Genomic DNA, 18,188 nt, shown 5'->3' with positions numbered 1-18,188 from the left:
TGGCATGTCTTATTCGTTCAAATTATGTGGCGTCATGTCCAACCTTAATGTGACCACATCGTCCAGGCAACCCCATTATCAATCATTTTGGAGTCGCAGAGATGACATGAACCAATCCAAACTTATTTACACAGCTATACATACACATGCACACACCTGGACACATGCACACACTGACACACAGAGATATACACACTGGCACATCCACACACAGATACACACAATGACACACAGATACAAACAGTGGCACATTCACACACAATGACATACACATACACACAGATACACACAATTACATATACTGACACACAGATACACAGACTGGCACATCCACACACAGATACCCATACACATTGAAATTTCTATATTTGTAGCCACCCTCTTGTTAGCACACCTTTTGGGTGCAGAAGGGTGACTTGTGGTGCTGCTGGTTAAGGCTGATGTTTTGGGAGTCTGTAGTAGTTAATTCCTGCCTCTCTCCTATCCACTGCTGCCTGTGCTGTATTACCTCTGTCCAACATTGCACTCTCTACTTATAGCTATAAGAAATTCTTCCCAGCTGGCCAATACTACAGTGGCCCCTGTTTAATGATACCCACCGTACATATTATTTTGTATGCAGTACTGATACAGTTTCTGTTATTTGTTTATGTACATATCGCAAACTTTTGCTTTGTATTCAAATTGCGATCATGTTATTACTAAGAGCTATGATTGCTATAGTGAGATATGCATCGACTATTGATTGTTTCTGAACATACGATTATTTGATTTTTTTTTCCATTAAAAAAAAATCTTATTTTTTTCTAAGTGGGTGTGCAGTGGGTATTTGTTTTACAATCAGATGGGGTAAAATTTTGAGAACATTGCTTCCATCAAGCTCAACAAATTTAAAGACTGGCTGAGCACTGAAGCAAAGTACTACTGTTGGTTCAACCAGGACCTTTGGTTTAACCACGACACTTGAATAAAGATCAAGTTTAGTAAATTTTATGTAGGGGAGTGCTGGCTGCTTATCATTTGCTCACCATTGCCTACAAGTATTTAACACCTGTATTTAATGTTTTGCTGTTGTGTTAATGAAGCATATGTACCACTAAAGCTTGGGTGACAGTTGTGAGTAAATGTGTGTTGCTTTATTACATACAGCAGAGAGGTGAAAATAACTGTTCCTCACAGAGAGGCTGCACAATTCACATTGACTCAACTGAAACTAGCGTCCATCAAGTTCAGTCTTCCTCACATTGTTATTTTGCTGTTGATCCAAAAGAAGGCAAAAGAAAACAAAACTAGATGGGGTAAACAGTCATCCCACAATTTGAATATTGCTATCTGATTGGTTGGAAATTACATATACAAATATTACACCGTACCTTAATTCAGAAGAATCGGCTAAGGACAGAATTGAAAGAAATTCATTTTCTATTCAATCATTTGGCAACAGTAAATAAAATGTTCCCCTTCACAGAATCTCCATGATTAGTAATTAAAAAGGGCATATTTTAAATGCCCTTAGGATGCGCTCTACCAGAAGGTCCCAAGAAACACCTATTGATGATGTTGGTGTTCTTCAGCTCCAGCACAACTAATTAGACAGGATGTGATCTTTTAAACCAGTACATATGGATGCATGTAATATTATATACGTATATAGTTTTCAATCACACTTTTTCCCCCACCATAACCTTTTTGGATTTTGCTTCTCAAGCACTACTAAGCCTCAATAAGCAAAGCAATAACCAACCTCATGCTGATGATTTGCATTAACAATGAAACAGCTATCCATGAGTGGTTTACTGGCTTTGCATCTTTTCCTAAGCTGTTGTATATAGCAAACACAGACTCAAAGGAATCCATGTTTAAAATGGAATCAGGCAAAAATATAATTCATTGTAGTAGTAACATCACTGCAGATTTGTGATTTTGGTGGGACAAGTCTTACAGCTGGACTGGTGTGCAGATTTTTGTTTAACATTGTATTAAATATAAATATATATATATATATACACACACACACGGTTTGTCAAGGCTCATTGTCAAAAATACATGAACTAAATCAGAAATCAAATAATTCTCAGCATGTTTCATTATGGTAAGAATGTGAAAAACTAACTTTTTAAAATTTATTTTAATTCATATAGCTGAACTTTCAAAAAGCTAATACAGAAAGAAGCATTACCTTGCAACTCCCAAACTTTCAGAGGTACCATTTCATTTGTGCTTTCAATAAGATGCTTACGAAACTCTACTAAATTATCCTTAAGATCTGGATACATTTGTCTGCAAGGAAAGAAAATAATTATTTCTATGATATTTGTGTTTTTAGTAAATCAGATGCAATCGCAGTCATTAAGGATAGATTTGTCATTCCTATAAAATAATATTCGTCAAAAAATTTAAACTGTAAAGCGTATACATAAAGGAAAGTGGTGAAAAGTAGGGAAACAAAAACTATACTTAGAGAGGCATTTAACCCCTTAAGGACCAAACTTCTGGAATAAAAGGGAATCATGACATGTCACACATGTCATGTGTCCTTAAGGGGTTAAATTAATAATGTTTTTGTAAGGAAACCAAGTGTATTTAAACCTCCTTCGATAGTTTCCTCCCGAACTGCCAGAGCCTAGTGTATATAGCTCTCCGTTCGGTAGTTGAAGTAGACGAAATCCATACGAAATACAAATAGCTTCACAAGATAATTCCCTTAGTAAAGCATACGAATCCCCAAACATCAGCCGAAGTCAAGAAGAAGGGTACAAAATGAACTGAGCTTTAATGATCATACACAGGCTTTAATGCAAGTCCCCATGCAAGGGGACATCCCACAAGGAGGGACAGAGATGAACCAATCGGGCACAGTAAAAACATAACACACACCTACAATTCCCTCCTCTAGTCCTGGAGATAATTTAGTCTGATAAAGTAGTAACTTGATTATCTCCAGGCAGCAAAATCCAAGTTTTCACCAATATCTGGAACATCCCTTTATACATGAGGTATCCCTACTAATATGTCCCCTGATTGCCCCGATCTGGGTGACCAACATATTCAAATTTCACCCAGATCGGTTCAGGGGTTCTCAAAAACTATGGAAGTCTTCTGTGAGTGGGCTGCCCAAAATAGTTCCACAAGTTTGAGTGGTTTTGCCGGTCACTTCAGTAAAAGGGTAAAAACAAACAAAGTACCAAATGGATCCCCCTGGCTCCTAGCAGCGATTGTTCCCCTCATTCGTATGCACAACCGTACCGAATAGTGCTCTTCTAGCTAATCGGTACATATAGATCCAGCGTTCGTGTGTTAGAGACCGGTGTTCGGGAAGTCGAGTGTCCTATTTTAGTTACAGACCCTCGACGACCAAGTCACGCTGCCTTTGTTCGTCTGAAAAAAGATGGTCGCGGTTTACTCAGCCACGCGGCGTTCGGTAGTATGAACGCTGGCAGCACACATAAAGGGTTTAATTAAAGCAGGCTTTGAAGTTTAATGAGCCAGGGGGAGGTCTTTGTTCGGTAGTTACATCTACCGAATGGGGAATGAAGAAATAATGAATAAATAAAAAAGGTAATTTCTTCACAGTTTTGTTCCTATATCTATACATGAGATAAAGTAGGCAATTGCTGTCAATGGGTAAAGCTTAAGCAAAGTTCCATTTCAGCTGCTAAGCTGAGTTACCCACAATCTATTAGTCAAAAGAATTCTACAGAAGGGCAAATTGCAGAAATCACAGACAGAGGGGAACAAAATGGAGGAGCCCAGGCACTGACATTTGGCACACGTCAGAAACCATTAAAAATATAAATAAAGGCAAATGGTAATGGGGAAGTGTATTTATTAAAGGGTTATGGCAACTATTTGACACTGCTCCCTTAATTTAAGAAGTCCAAACCCCTATATTGGTCTGACGTCTGCTCGCACTACTCCCTTTCTCTCCATGGTCCATTTAAATGAACAGTTTAGGCCCCATGACAACTTTATCTAAACAAACTTTTTATGGTGCCAGGAGGCCACCAGGTGCTCTTTTACCTTAGGTTTGAACCGTTCTTGAACTCTGTATCAGAAGCCTGCCGTCGCCTGGGAGACCTGGAGATCAGCTCTGAGGCAACTTTTGGGGTTAAACCTTCCGAGAACAGTTACATCTCTTTAAGGTAAGAGAGCACATCGGTAATTCCTGGCACCATAACTCCATTTAGATTAAGTTGTTATGGTGGCCTAAGTGTTCTTTTAAATGCTTCTCATGAAGAAGCATTTAATTAGACGTTTGACTGGCTGAGAGGAAGGGATTGTGGGTGGGCAGAGGGAGGGAAAAATACCCTAAAACCGTTAAGAGATGGCAAAGGGAACTTGAATTCTATCAAGAAGGGAAAAGACATACAATGCTTCCCCCTGCTAGCAGTGCCAATAAGGGAGAAACTAATTGTGTCTATTGCAGTGCGCACATGTCAGACGTAATTTTTACACAGAACTAACAAACAGCCCGGATGACTAATTGACGTGTGCCTGGAGTGCAACTAGCGCCCAGAACATAAATGCCTTTTTATGCGAAGTGTTCCAATCAGAAACTCTGCACATACAGACTCATACCACCATGACCACTTGTAAATGCAGATGTGATTGGAGTAGCCCTTCAAAATACAAAGGCATAAGCAAAGGAACACGAAAGAAAAAAAAAATATGCTGCTTTAACACTTTAAGACTGTTGAAAAGGACCAAAGGGAAATAAAACCAATAAATTATATATTGTTCAAGATAAAAGTAAGACCTTATGAAGGTCGCTAATAATGAAAAATTGTTTCATTTAACCAGTTCATAGGAAGTAAAATATAAAACATTGCAGTTTTTTTTTTTAGACTGCAATGTTTACATGGCAGAGTTAAACACTACTCCAATGGTATTATTTGTAACATTGATGCGCATTGGATTGGACAGACTACAGAGAAGCCATTCCTTCTCCGTGACGCTGCAGGAGGAGGAGTGGTAAAGTGCGCAGAGAGCTTCAGCGCTGGAAATAGTAAATCCTTTTTATTGTATTTTTTTAAATCTGAAATGGGGAGGAAGGGTCATCCACCAGTTTACTAGGGACAGGGACACAGAAGCATTTGAAATACACATTTGTATTCTTTAAACTTTAGTATTCCTTTAACCCCTTAAGGACCAAACTTCTGGAATAAAAGGGAATCATGACGTGTCACACACGTCATGTGTCCTTAAGGGGTTAAGAGGCAAACCAGGGAAATGAAAATAACATTTTAATTCAAGAAAGGGAAGCATTGCAAGACTTGCACCATTTCTTTTTTTTTTTTATCCTTTATTTTCATTTTTCGTTTTCAGTAGAACAAGCAGTCTACAGCAAAAAGAAAAGGTTATTCTTGGGTTATTGTCTTGGGGAAGTAATACAAAGTAAAAACAGGGCATCAGTCCGTCTTTCGTATTGCTTTGATGGTGTGCGTGCATCTGGTACAGCTAGGTTAGCATGACCTGTGGGTGGTATCTTAATCAAGATTGGTGTACTCTGCAGGGGGCATTTCCCAGGTTAATATCGATCTGTCGGTTTTCGGTCTCCCAGACTGTCATCAGGTGTCGTGTGTAGTCCATATAGGATTCATTTGGAGTGAGTAATGGTGTCATGAGCTGGCTAGTTCGTGGCCTCCTTTTCTCATCCGTGGGCCTGCGGATGTCAGGTTCAAGAAGGGCTTATGTTCGGTTGTGCCCATGGTCCAGTCTGGGTTTGTGCTTCACCGTTAAGGAATATGTTGTAACGGTTCATTTGGGGTTCTGTGTCTCTTATGTGGAGGTATGCATCCGTGTCATGTGTCCCCGTCCTGTGAGCAGCGAGGAAGTGAGGGTAAGGGAATTTATGTGAGTCGGGGTTGTTGGTGTTAGGTGAGAGGTCGGGGGAGAGGTTGATGTGTGGGTTTGGGTGTTGTGAGGGTCGATGTCCAGCTTCTAAGGCCATTAGTGGTTGTGTGTGGGTGTCTTCCCCCTCTCTGTGTGGGGTGATGGGTTTTTCATAAAGGGTTGTTACCATGGTAGGGTGGTGGCCCTCCAGTCAGGGATTCCAGATTTTGTGAAATTGTTTAGGCATATTGTGTAGTTGCGCCGTGAGTTTATCCATTTGTAGGCTGTCTAAGATTTTCCTTGTTATGGTATCCTGTGTTGGGATACAGAGAGAAGACCATACCTCTGCAATTGCCCTGCGCGTTGCTAGGGCGATACGGGTGGTCAATTTGTTTTCCGCTCTGGTGTAGGTCTCTACGGGTTTTGAGAGAAGTAGGGTCCAGAGGTCTGTGGGGCAGGGTTTGCCCATCAGTTTGGTTATTAGCGTTGTGACTCCCTGCCAAATGGGTTTAACTTTTGGGCAGGTCCACCAGTAGTGTATGAATGTTACAGTTTTCCCGCATTGTTTCCAGCAGGTGTTAGAAGTGTTGTTATGCATGATAGCGAGGCGATGTGGTGTTAGGTATCATCGGAACAGCCTCTTGTACGTGTGTAGCGCAAATGGAGATGGAGGCTGTGGCCTCCCATATGTCCGCTTCGTCGGATGTCTCGTCTGGGGGTCCCAAGTCTGCCTCCCACGCTGCGATGTGCGGGAGTGAGAGTTGGGTAGAGTGAGTTGCTATGGCCATGTATATTTCTGAAATTTGTCCCTTCCTGGAGGGCTGCGCTATGCAGTCTTGTTTCAAAGCAGGTGAGTGGGGCAGTGCCAACCTGTTTTATGATAGGGGTAGAGGCAAAGCTGCGTAGCTGGATATACCTGAAACGATCGAAAATTGAGATAATGATGGCTCTGATTCAGAGGTCAAAGAAGGTGACCAATGAATAAGTGCCAAAAAGCCCTAAAAAATTACTCTCCCAGAGTAGGGGATAACCCTCAAATATTGTACGAGAAAAAGAAGAGGAAAGAGGGCTAAAGGAAGCCCATGTGGAGAGTAATTTAGTGGAGGAAGTCCCTACCTTTTAATAATCCTAAGGGAAAAAAACACACAAGTAAATAAAATAAATAGACAGGAAGGTAGTGAGAGACCAATCAGGGGGGAGTATATACAGGAAAACAGCTGCTCACTAAAACTGAAGCAAGCTGATGTCCTAATTCCAAAAGTAAAAAATCTCCCCAGAGGTATGTAGCCTCACAGTAAATGGTTCAAAGTAGTTTAGAGAACTTCAGTGGAGCGAGACTGGGAAAACTGCAGACTCTAAAGAGAGACCCTAATGAACCCCAAGTTGCTCAGCCCATAACAGAGACCCTTGTGTAGGGTAAACTGTCCCTAAGTACCTCAGCAATAGTGGATGGCCCACTAGTGCCTACTAGAATTCCAAGTCCCTGCCTGTCTAAATAACTTAAATAAATCAATTATAAATTAATCCATAAGTGCTACCAATAAAAGTGCAAAATAAATAAATGAATAAAAGGCTAGCTCGACGCGCGTTTCAGCACGCCGTCGTCAGGAGCAATGAACTTGTAATGTTCCCTGTGGCTGTTTAAATACCTTGGTATCTGATGATAACTGCTGCCGGCTGTGTGCGGTCACGTGGGTTGCCGTTCGCGTCCGTCTGTAATTGGTTGAGTCACTCGCTCAGTCCCACCTCTCCTGGCCGCGTCATATGATGCAGGCTGGGACTTTATGATGGGAACCCTAAAACGATACTGGCCAATTTTGACATCTGATCCAGATGTCAAACAAGTAGTTACCACATTCCCCTCCGTGACAGCACGGAGAGGAAGGAACTTACGAGACACTCTGGTACACAGCCATTTAGCCCCCTTAAAAAGAGGTAGCAAAGACTACCTACCAAAAGGGAACATATAAGTGTGGACACTGTAGCGCATGTGAATTCATGGACCAAAAGACAAAGGAATTCACTGACAGTGAGAATAGGGAGTCTTTTACGATACGATCCTTCTTTAACTGCAGGACAGAGGGCGTCATCTACCTACTTACCTGCTCATGTGGCCAAAAATATGTTGGCAAAAACTTCAGACCTTTTAAACTAAGGATAAGAGAACACGTCAATTCGGCCAGAAGACCTTTAGAGACTCCAATCTCACGCCATCTTAAAATTCACCACCAGAATTCCGCTGACAAATTGAAATTCATAGGGATAGAATACATCCCACAAACCGCACGGAGGGGAGATTGGGACAAAAAATTGAGACAACGTGAATCATATTGGATTTACAAACTCAAAACTCTAGCTCCCGCAGGCCTAAATGAGGGCTTCTCCTTTTCAGCTTTTCTTTAAAAGTGTTTTATCTCTCTGTACTCTCTCATCTAGGATGTTAATAAATAAATCAAAGGGACGTCCTTACTATTCCTATGTTACGAATATATTACACTGTAAATAAATACACCACTTTTGCATTTATATTTATATGTACATATTTTTTTTTTTATGTTTTGTCATGCTTCCTTCGCAAGTTTATACCTTTAAATTAGGTACCATGCGACTGACATGACATTACAGTTCTGACTTATGGGCTGCATGATCTTGTAACCTTTAGATTAACTGTTACAACAAGTACATTTATTAGTACTGCTGTTCATGTTTTGTCATGCCTCTCTCGCAAGTATATACCTTTAAATTAGGCATTATGCGACTGACATGACACTATAGTTCCATCCCCTGGGCTGCATGATACTGTACCCTTCAGATCAACGGTCACAAGTAATCTCATTAGCACTGATAACTATGTCCTCTAATGCCATACTTGAACCATAGGTTCCGTTGCTGTCCCTTCTCGTTTTTTTGGGGCGGATACCATTCCGTGTTCGTGTGTGGACACGCCTCACCGCCCACGTCAGATACCGCGTAATATGACGCGGCTGACAAAGGGTGCGGCTAGAGACGTCGCACACACACCCCCTCCACTCTTAGCATCACCTCCCGGTCCGCGTCATTTGACGCGGCCAGGAGAGGTGGGACTGAGCGAGTGACTCAACCAATTACAGACGGACGCGAACGGCAACCCACGTGACCGCACACAGCCGGCAGCAGTTATCATCAGATACCAAGGTATTTAAACAGCCACAGGGAACATTACAAGTTCATTGCTCCTGACGATGGCGTGCTGAAACGCGCGTCGAGCTAGCCTTTTATTCATTTATTTATTTTGCACTTTTATTGGTAGCACTTATGAATTAATTTATAATTGATTTATTTAAGTTATTTAGACAGGCAGGGACTTGGAATTCTAGTAGGCACTAGTGGGCCATCCACTATTGCTGAGGTACTTAGGGACAGTTTACCCTACACAAGGGTCTCTGTTATGGGCTGAGCAACTTAGGGTTCATTAGGGTCTCTCTTTAGAGTCTGCAGTTTTCCCAGTCTCGCTCCACTGAAGTTCTCTAAACTACTTTGAACCATTTACTGTGAGGCTACATACCTCTGGGGAGATTTTTTACTTTTGGAATTAGGACATCAGCTTGCTTCAGTTTTAGTGAGCAGCTGTTTTCCTGTATATACTCCCCCCTGATTGGTCTCTCACTACCTTCCTGTCTATTTATTTTATTTACTTATGTGTGTTTTTTTCCCTTAGGATTATTAAAAGGTAGGGACTTCCTCCACTAAATTACTCTCCACATGGGCTTCCTTTAGCCCTCTTTCCTCCTCTTTTTCTGAAACGATCGAAGGTCGTGAGGGTGGCTGAGTCTTTGAGATCTGTAAACTGGATGACTTCATCGTTGTGGTCTTGAGATGTCCCTCTGTTCAAAGTGGGCAAAGTGTTTGGACGTAAGGCCCGGTGGGAATTGTTTATTCCTCCAAATCGGGGTCATGGGGGATTGGAAGGTTGAGAGTTCATATTTATCGTGTAGTTTATTCCATAAATCTAGTGCATGTGTGATCACGGGTGATGTGGGAGGGGGCTGTGGCCTGTGTGGTTTGGGGGCCCACATGTATAGGGACGGGTGATACCAGCCAAAAATCAGGTGTTCCAAGTCTACCCATCTTTTTCTATTCGGTGGGAGGTGCCATTGCTGTATTTGGGTTAGGTGTACCGCAGAGTGGTAGCGTGCGAAATTTGGTAGGCCCAGCCCCCCGAATTTTGGGGGGACATACAGTATATGCCTCTGCAGACCCTGGATTTGCGTCCGTTCCAAATGAATGCGTCTATTTCCGATTGTAGGGCTTTTATGTCAGGTTTATGGACTAAGATAGGCAAGGGTTGGAAGAGGTATAAGAATCTGGGGAGGAGGTTCATTTTAATGGAGGCAATGCGACCCAGCCAAGAGATCCCTAGGGGTTTCCAGCAATTTAGGTAGTTGTGGGCTTTTCGCAGCAACGGAGCATAGTTTCTCTCGTATAGTGTGTTAGAGTCCACTGGTAATTGGATCTCTAGATAAGATATAGTAGTCTGGCAAATCCGTAGAGGGAACTTCGTTTAATAAGGTCTAAGCAGTGGGTGTCGATTTGTACTGGTAGCAATTCGAACTTAGCCAGGTTGATTTTATATCCGGAAATCTCCGAGTCGGTTTTAATGAGGACAAGGAGGGAGCTAATTGACTCTTCTGGGTTTGTCAGGGTTAACAAGACGTCGTCGACATATGCCGAGACCTTGAATGTCTCCCCTCGAATCATGATATGCTCTCTCGCTCGACTGGACCGCACCGCCTGCAGTAGGGGTTCTAGGGAGAGGGCGAAGAGTAGAGGTGACAGGGGGCAGCCATTCATTATGGGAAACCGTGTTGGGGATATGTTAGGCAATAGAAGTGTTCCCTGTGGGGAGTGATATACCGGAGACCCATGTGTGCTAGGGTTCGGTACAGGTATGGTCATAAGAGACGGTCAAGCGCCTTTTTCGGTGTCTAGTGATATGACCGCTGTTGGGATTCATCTGTGTTGAGCCAGCCATATGAGGTCAATGTTTCTGCGAGTATTGTCTGCTGCTTGTCTGGGGGCATAAAGCCCACTTGGTCTGGGTGTTTGAGGGAGCCCAGGTATGGGTTCAGTCTGTTGGCCATTATCTTGGTCATAATTTTAAGGTCTATGTTCAGTAATGAAATTGGCCTATAATGTGCGAGTTCTGTGTGGTCTTTATTGGGTTTGGGGAGTAGGCATACATTGGCATTGGTCATATCTGTTGGTAGTGTGTCGCCCCTAAGCGATGCGTACCAAACAGAGATGTTTCAAGAGGAGGGGGCTGAAATCCTTGTAATATAGGGCTTTGTAGCCATCAGGGCCTGGGCTTTTATTGGGTTTGAAGGACCATATGACCGCGGCTACCAACTCCACCGTGGCCTCTCTCCCTAACGCAAGTTTGGCATCTGGGGAGATGGATGGGAGCGCAACGTTTTGCAAAAACTTGACTAGTCGGGTATTGTGGGTGTCTGCGTTAGTGTGTGTCTGTTGGGCATGGTTATATAATGCCGTATAGTAGTCTTGGAACGTTTTCCCAATGTGGTCAGGGTAGTTGCTAATGGGTCCATCTCTGGTGCGGATGGAAGAAATCCACTTGGATTCTATTCGTGTTTTGAGTCTCCGGGCCAGCATGGTGTCCGCTTTGTTCCGATTTTCGTACTATTTTTTGTTTGCGTTTTGGTGCGTTTGACCCTTTGGCATTGATCGAGATGCAGCGTATGGTGGTGGGCATGTTTGCAGTGTGACTTGCACCATTTCTTATACTACAGATGTAATATGTTTTAGTTTCCCTAAAAATTACCACAATACCATACCATTCCATTGATAATAGTTATAACTAAACCCATTTCTACTTCTCTCCATGTGAATGGATTCCAAGCCACTAATTTTTCAAAGTTCCCATCAATATATCATATATACAGAAATAGTTTTGAAGTACCCTTTACAAACTTACATCAATTTGTCAAAGTAAAATCCTTGGACATCTTCACTAATTCCATCTTCATTCTTTAGTGTGGAGTTGTCAGCTGTAATAAAAAAAAATAGAATATTTTCTGTATTTTTCTAATACTAGTTTCATACCATTAATATAATACGACTGGGGGAAAAATGCATCCAAGTTAAAAAGTACATAGCGGTTCTTTACATCAACAAGATCTTAATGCGAAAATGTCATCATATAAGAAAAATAAAATAGCATCAAAAAGTGTGAAGCGGTTAAAAGGTTACACAGAGATATAGGCTGCATTTTATAATGAGGTGACGGTGGTATAGTACTTTATCTGCTGAATATAGAACATAGACTGAATGTAGAACTGGGAATATGATCCATATTACCTTTGAGTGACCAAACTGCACCCACAAAAGTTTTTACTTCTATCGAATTTTGTCCAATTTATAGTTGCTTTGGCTGTGAATAATACTAGTATATAATCTTGTGACATTAGACTAGTGAGAGGGCGATGATAGGCTGGAAGGCAATGTTGCCATAGCAACAGGAAGTATATCTTTTACAAATACAACTTGTTTCTTTAATAAATTTACGTTTTTGAAGCAGGAATAAATATATGAAATATAATCTTTCTTAATATGCATAAGAATCTATCTAAAGGAAAATGACACCTAAAATATTTGCTGGCAGGGGACGGGGCTTGGCAGCCATGCTGAAAAGTTGCAGATGACATGAGTTGACTAAACTCTATTTAAATGCGATTTAAAACACAAAACAATGCTGGTATTGGACTTCCTTATGTTGGTGCAACCACTGTTGGGGCAACTTTGTAGAGAGTTCCTGCATCGATATCTCAGTTAGCTGGCAGCTGTGGTCTGTAGCTTGTTGCAGACTAGTAGTTCCCTGGCAGGAGAAGTGGCCGATCTTTGTCTAGGACAGCCTGGGCTCTCTCTCTTGTGGTCACACAGAGCCCGGACCCACCTCCCCCTATGAGTTGGTGGGGATTATCCTGGCTCCAACCAAGTGAGCACTTACCTCCACACTGCTCCTGGGTGAATACCCTATATTCAGCCGACACGCAAACTTTACCAAAATGGCCGATGGCAACGACACACATGCTGAATAAGCGATCCTTGGTAACTGGGAAGCGGAATTTCAGCACAAGTTCAATGCCAAAGCCTTGGATTTTGGGAGAGCTGGTAGACTATGCGACAACCACCTGCACTACCCATGCCTTAAGAACAACCTCCGATCAGAGCTCTGATTCAGCGCTCATCTCCCAGGTGGGGAACCAAGAAGGTTAGTGTAACCACGGTCCACAGTGTAACAACATCTCCTGGAATTTCGTGGCTGTCTCCCCGTGAAGTAGGGAGGGACCGGTGGACATCGGGAGATGGTTCCTGACAGCACCTGGTGGTATGGTGTCACCGCTCGTTGCGGCACCTTGGGAGGCTCAAATCACCTACTATGCCTGTCTGGACTCGGCCTGGCAGTTACCGGCATAGGTTGAGCGACCTACTCACACAGGGCCAACTTGTCCGGGTGGGGAATCTGTCTTTTAGCCTAGGCATGTTGCCTTTTGCCTCTAAACCTACAATGCTCTACTCTTTCAGATAATCCCAGTTTGCCCAACCTGTGCTCCTTGTTTCAGAAAGTGCTAAGGTTAGCTAGAAGAGCTCAGTCTCTAAACAACTTGGTGGTTTTATTTTCAGGTTCTCTCTCTTGTGTAGTCAGTTTGTCTAGCAGCTAGCTGAATGTAATATGTCTCACTGATATCCTGACTCGCAATTGATAACGCTACTTTGTTTTTCTTTCCTTCATTTTACAAAAAAACAGTGCAGAATAGAAGACATCTCATGCTGCATCTTGATCTAATCTCTCATTGAAATGTCTATACTACACTTGTACATTTTCAATATGCACTGGCAAAAATAAAGAATGTCAAAATATATTTTTATTAATATATATATTTATATAAAAATATATATAGTCTGGTTCTATTTACTTAGACTAGCGGTTTTCAACCAGTGTGTCGTGGCACACTTGTGAACCTCAATTTACCTCTCATAGTGTGCTAGAAACACATAAAATAAGGTCAGTAATTGGTTGCATGCAGTCCTTAAATGTGCTTTTCATTACATATCAGCATTAACATTCTGGTTCCCATCTGGCAATTTTCAAATAAGTAAATTTAGTAAAATGTATGCATATTTAGATATATAATATATTTTAATAATTTAAAATGGAATTGAAATAAATGTTATAAATATGCTGCTGATGAAGTTTTAAAAAGCAAAAATATGCAACTGTCCAAAAATGTTGCGAACCGCTGATTTAGAGTACACATTTCCATTTAGTACAATTTATATAGTCTCGGCGTACTGATACAATGTTTTATAAGAACTCAACACAATTGTCACAGTTATTTTTACATGCATTTTCTTCTGTGTATGGTGAAAAAAAAAAAAAAAAGAAAAAGAAAAGAAACCTCATTCCTACCTATAGAATAGACAGGATCATAGAGCCATATGCATGCACCTTGGGACAGACAGGGTTTGAAAACTTCAAAATGGTAATTTTTTATTAACAGGTGAGCCACCCCACAGAAAGTGCAATGCTAAGCCAAAACGTCACACTTTCTGAGGGGTGGTTCACCTGTTAATAAAAATACCATCCTTACTATTGGAGTGCTGCCTGCGTTTACTCTTTTTTGAAGACTTTACTGTTGGATTCAGCATTGTCCGCCTGACACAGAGCACCTCCATTTTGGATGGCCGGAGCATTTACACGGTACCAGTGTGCAGGGTTCCTTGTTTATTTGAGATAGTGTTTGAAACCTGAGTTTCTTTCCTCTTCCCTACTTCACTTCTTGCACAGAAGTAGGGTAGATTAAATAGACTGTCTGATCCAAGGTGAATATATATGGCATAAGAATCCTGTCATATACTAAAGGTAGGGCTGACGTTTTTTTTTATTTTTATTTTTTTAAACACACCGAATTTAAAAATAAATAAATCTAATATTTTTGGCATGTTTGTAACACGTTTACAGCTGTAGACAGGGCTTTCCAACTGCATTGTCTTTGCCCTGTGTGTGTGATTTATTTTTTTATCAGAATATAACCAGAAGGACTGGAAGAAGACATTCATTCCTAACCAACACAAACAGTCAATATTGGCATCAAACTAGCTTGCAATCAAACAATTCCACGATGTATGAATTAGTGTTGTTTAGCTGCACTATCTTTACCCACCTTTTAGCGCCATTTCACTATTGTTTATTTATTGTATAAATTCCATGATGTTCAGTCAGTTTAGAGACATGTTTTGCTTCAGAATGCAATTCACAAACACCTGGCAACAGCAAGTATTTAGCAAATGTCTGTCACTGCACATATTTGTGAACAACAAGAATTTAGGTCCCATAAAGGTTAATAACTATGCATAACGCCATTATTAATTGCTTTTACATCTACATGTCTCTACATCGAATTAGAAATAAGACTCATTATATGGTAAATCTCTTTTTAAAGATATTATTATATTCTTCCTGTAACATTTTTATTTAACCTGTAAAATTACACCTTTAAGTTTCAGTAGAAGCACCAACTAGAACAGATGCTTGTACGAATCTGGAAACAATGAATAATGTTGACCTTTTGTCAAGCATTCAAGTAAAGGAGCGCTAGGGAAATAGTGACCATAATATAGCGTCGTCTGTCAAATTAATAATAAACTAATAATACAACAAACATTTATATGGTGTTCAATATAACATATAATGTTAAAAAAGCCAATTTCAGTAGGATAAAGACAGCTTTACAACTCATTGAATGGAAGAGATTCTTCTGTAAGAAAAGCGCAGAAGATAAATGGAATATTCTAAACAAATATCAGAAATACACACTTCACATTATATACTATTAGGTAATTAAACTAGAAAATGAAAAACAGAAGGCAAGACTTGACTCAAAAACTACATAAAATAAATACATACATACATACAGGTAGATACGTAAAGGAAAAATGGTTGGTAAAGATCAGAATAGACATGTGAAAAAAAATTTCATCCATAAACAAATCGATTCATCCAAACCATGACCCTTTTAATCAACACCCATTTATTTTGCAGACGGATTGATTAATGCTGACATATCGATTCATTTATGGACAAAACTAATTTTTGTACATGTCTACACAAGGAAAAAGTAACACTTTTTTTCCCTTTAATATAGTGCAAAGAAGAACTTATGGTAGCAGATATGTAATAACTGATCCATCCTCTCTGCCCTCTGGTTTCCAGAGGTGTCCGAAGCTTCAATGAAGAAGCTGAGGAGTGGGCACAGTCGTTGGCTGAAAGCGTCAGGTGATGTTCTCAGCCCATCACTAACTTCCCATTCACAAAGTTTTGTGAGAGGTACTACGTAAGCATTGTTAAACTATAGGGTAACAATTTCTAAATCCAAAGAAAAATCCTATTGTGATTTTAGAATTTTGGCTTACACAACAACAAACTCCGTTATGTGACCAAATGCTGCTCATATTTAAGCTTTGGATTTAATGCTTTTCTATGAGAAGTATTTGATTGGATGAGTGCGGCACTCACAGCTCACACACACACTTAATCCCCAATGCTTCTCTATGATGAGCAATGAACTGGATATCCATCATGGAAGCAATGCCTCCACATTGACGCCGCATGATGCGTAGTGGGGAGCAGCACTGAGGGAGTCTCAGTGCTGTAAAAAGGTAGGTAAAGTCTCTTTTCTTTATTTTCTTCGGTGAAAAGGGGGGAGGAGGGCTGAATCACTAAGACTCTACAGCAAGCATATCAAACTCGCGGCCTGTAAGCCGCGTGCGGCCCACAATGCATATCTTTGCGGCCTGGCGAGCTACAAGTTTGACATGTTAAGGCAGAGTAGGCACGTGCTCTCCACACATTGCAGGTGCCTACTCTGCCTTAACATGTCAAACTCACAGCTCGCCGGACTGCAAAGATATGTATGAGAAAGCAGTGAGGAGCGGGAGGGGAGATCTCCAGAGAGAAGATCCCCACACCTGCTCCAAAAGGTAGGGAGCAATAAATAAAATGATGTGTGTGTGCGCGCCTGTCAGAGAGTGAGAGAGTGTGTGTGTGTCTGTCAGAGAGTGAGAGAGTGTGTGTGTGTGTGTGTCAGTGAGTGTGGGTCAGTGTTGCGATGGCTGCGGCTGGACAGTGTAGGAACTGGAGGTGCACAGAGGCACGCAACGCCACGTCACATACCGACCGGACGTCAACGTGCTCCACCTTCACAGGTTTTCAAGGAGTAGCGGGATGATCCGCTTTGGCACAGGGTGTGGACCGCGCCATTGGGGGTGTGGCGGACCGCCTGGCATGCCGACCGGGTGCCTCTGCCAATTGATGCTTCCTAGAGAGTCCGGGTACTCCCAAGCACTCCACCAGACACCATCAGCACTGTAGTCCCCACTACCAGCTTTACAGCTTGGTTAGGGTCTTGCTGGCCTCCACCCACCCTGGACCCAAGACCAGGATTCAGATTCCAGTGGGTAGACCTCTCCTACTCCACAGAGTGTAGCAGGCTGTTCTTACAAGAGCAAGTGATTATAACCCAGGGGAGTATCGTGATATAGCAATCCCCAGAGCAGATACAGCTGTTCCCCCCACACATGAGCTGAGACTCTATGTTGAGGGTAGGCAGGAATTCATTTATTGGCAGCCACAACTGGCCTTATATGCAGGTCCCCATGCAAGGGGCACTCCCCTCCCCCCCCCCCCCCCTGCCTCCTCTGCGCCTTGGACATAATTGAGTCAGGAACTGTATTAAACTCAATTATCTCCAGTTTTTACAAAACTCCCAAAATACCTTTAAACACACAAAACCCCCACAAAAGTTACATCTCCTGATAGCCCAGATCTGGGTTACCAACATATCCAAAAATTTCGGGTCATGGGTTCGTGAATTTCATGGATGTCATAATTTGACCGACTGCACACATGGTCCCATGCCCAAAGGGCTGGGGTTTAGTAGAGGGGGTTGCTGGGATTTAATATAGAGGGGGGGGACTGGGATTTAGTACAGAGGGGGAGGGACTGGGGTTTAGTAGACGGGGATGCTGGGTTTTCTTATACTGAACTTTTCAAAACAAACCTACTTTTCTATGAAAATGTAAGGGTTTTTTTTGAGGCCCACATAAACTTAAATCTTGTTTATTTGGCCCATGCCTAGCTTTTGAGTTTGACATGCACCCTCTACAGCATTAGGAATAGAGACTAAACAAAAGCTTGTTTAAACTAAAGTTAAAAAAAATGCAAATCTCAGAAACAAATCAGTTATAAAAGAGTAAAAGAAAAACAAGGCAATAGCTTATTGTTTAAAAAATAAATACGG

At 41.6% G+C, this 18,188-nt stretch overlaps 1 protein-coding gene across 1 annotated transcript in view; it reads right to left on the bottom strand.

Moving 5' to 3' along the window:
- Positions 1 to 18,188, bottom strand: part of UGGT2 (UDP-glucose glycoprotein glucosyltransferase 2) — a 250,653-nt gene that overhangs the window by 211,337 nt on the left and 21,128 nt on the right. Inside the window, exons 7-8 of the mRNA XM_063425741.1 lie at positions 11,804 to 11,876; positions 2,180 to 2,280 (exon numbers count right to left, since the gene is read on the bottom strand). Of these exons, the coding sequence (XP_063281811.1) occupies positions 2,180 to 2,280; positions 11,804 to 11,876 (174 nt within the window). The remainder of the gene's footprint in view (positions 1 to 2,179; positions 2,281 to 11,803; positions 11,877 to 18,188) is intronic.

Source organism: Pelobates fuscus, chromosome 1, assembly GCF_036172605.1.
Source record: "Pelobates fuscus isolate aPelFus1 chromosome 1, aPelFus1.pri, whole genome shotgun sequence".
NCBI classification, from domain to species: Eukaryota; Metazoa; Chordata; class Amphibia; order Anura; family Pelobatidae; genus Pelobates; species Pelobates fuscus.
The sequence above is the reverse complement of the archived record's forward strand: the minus strand, read 5'-3'. Positions and strand labels throughout refer to the sequence as shown.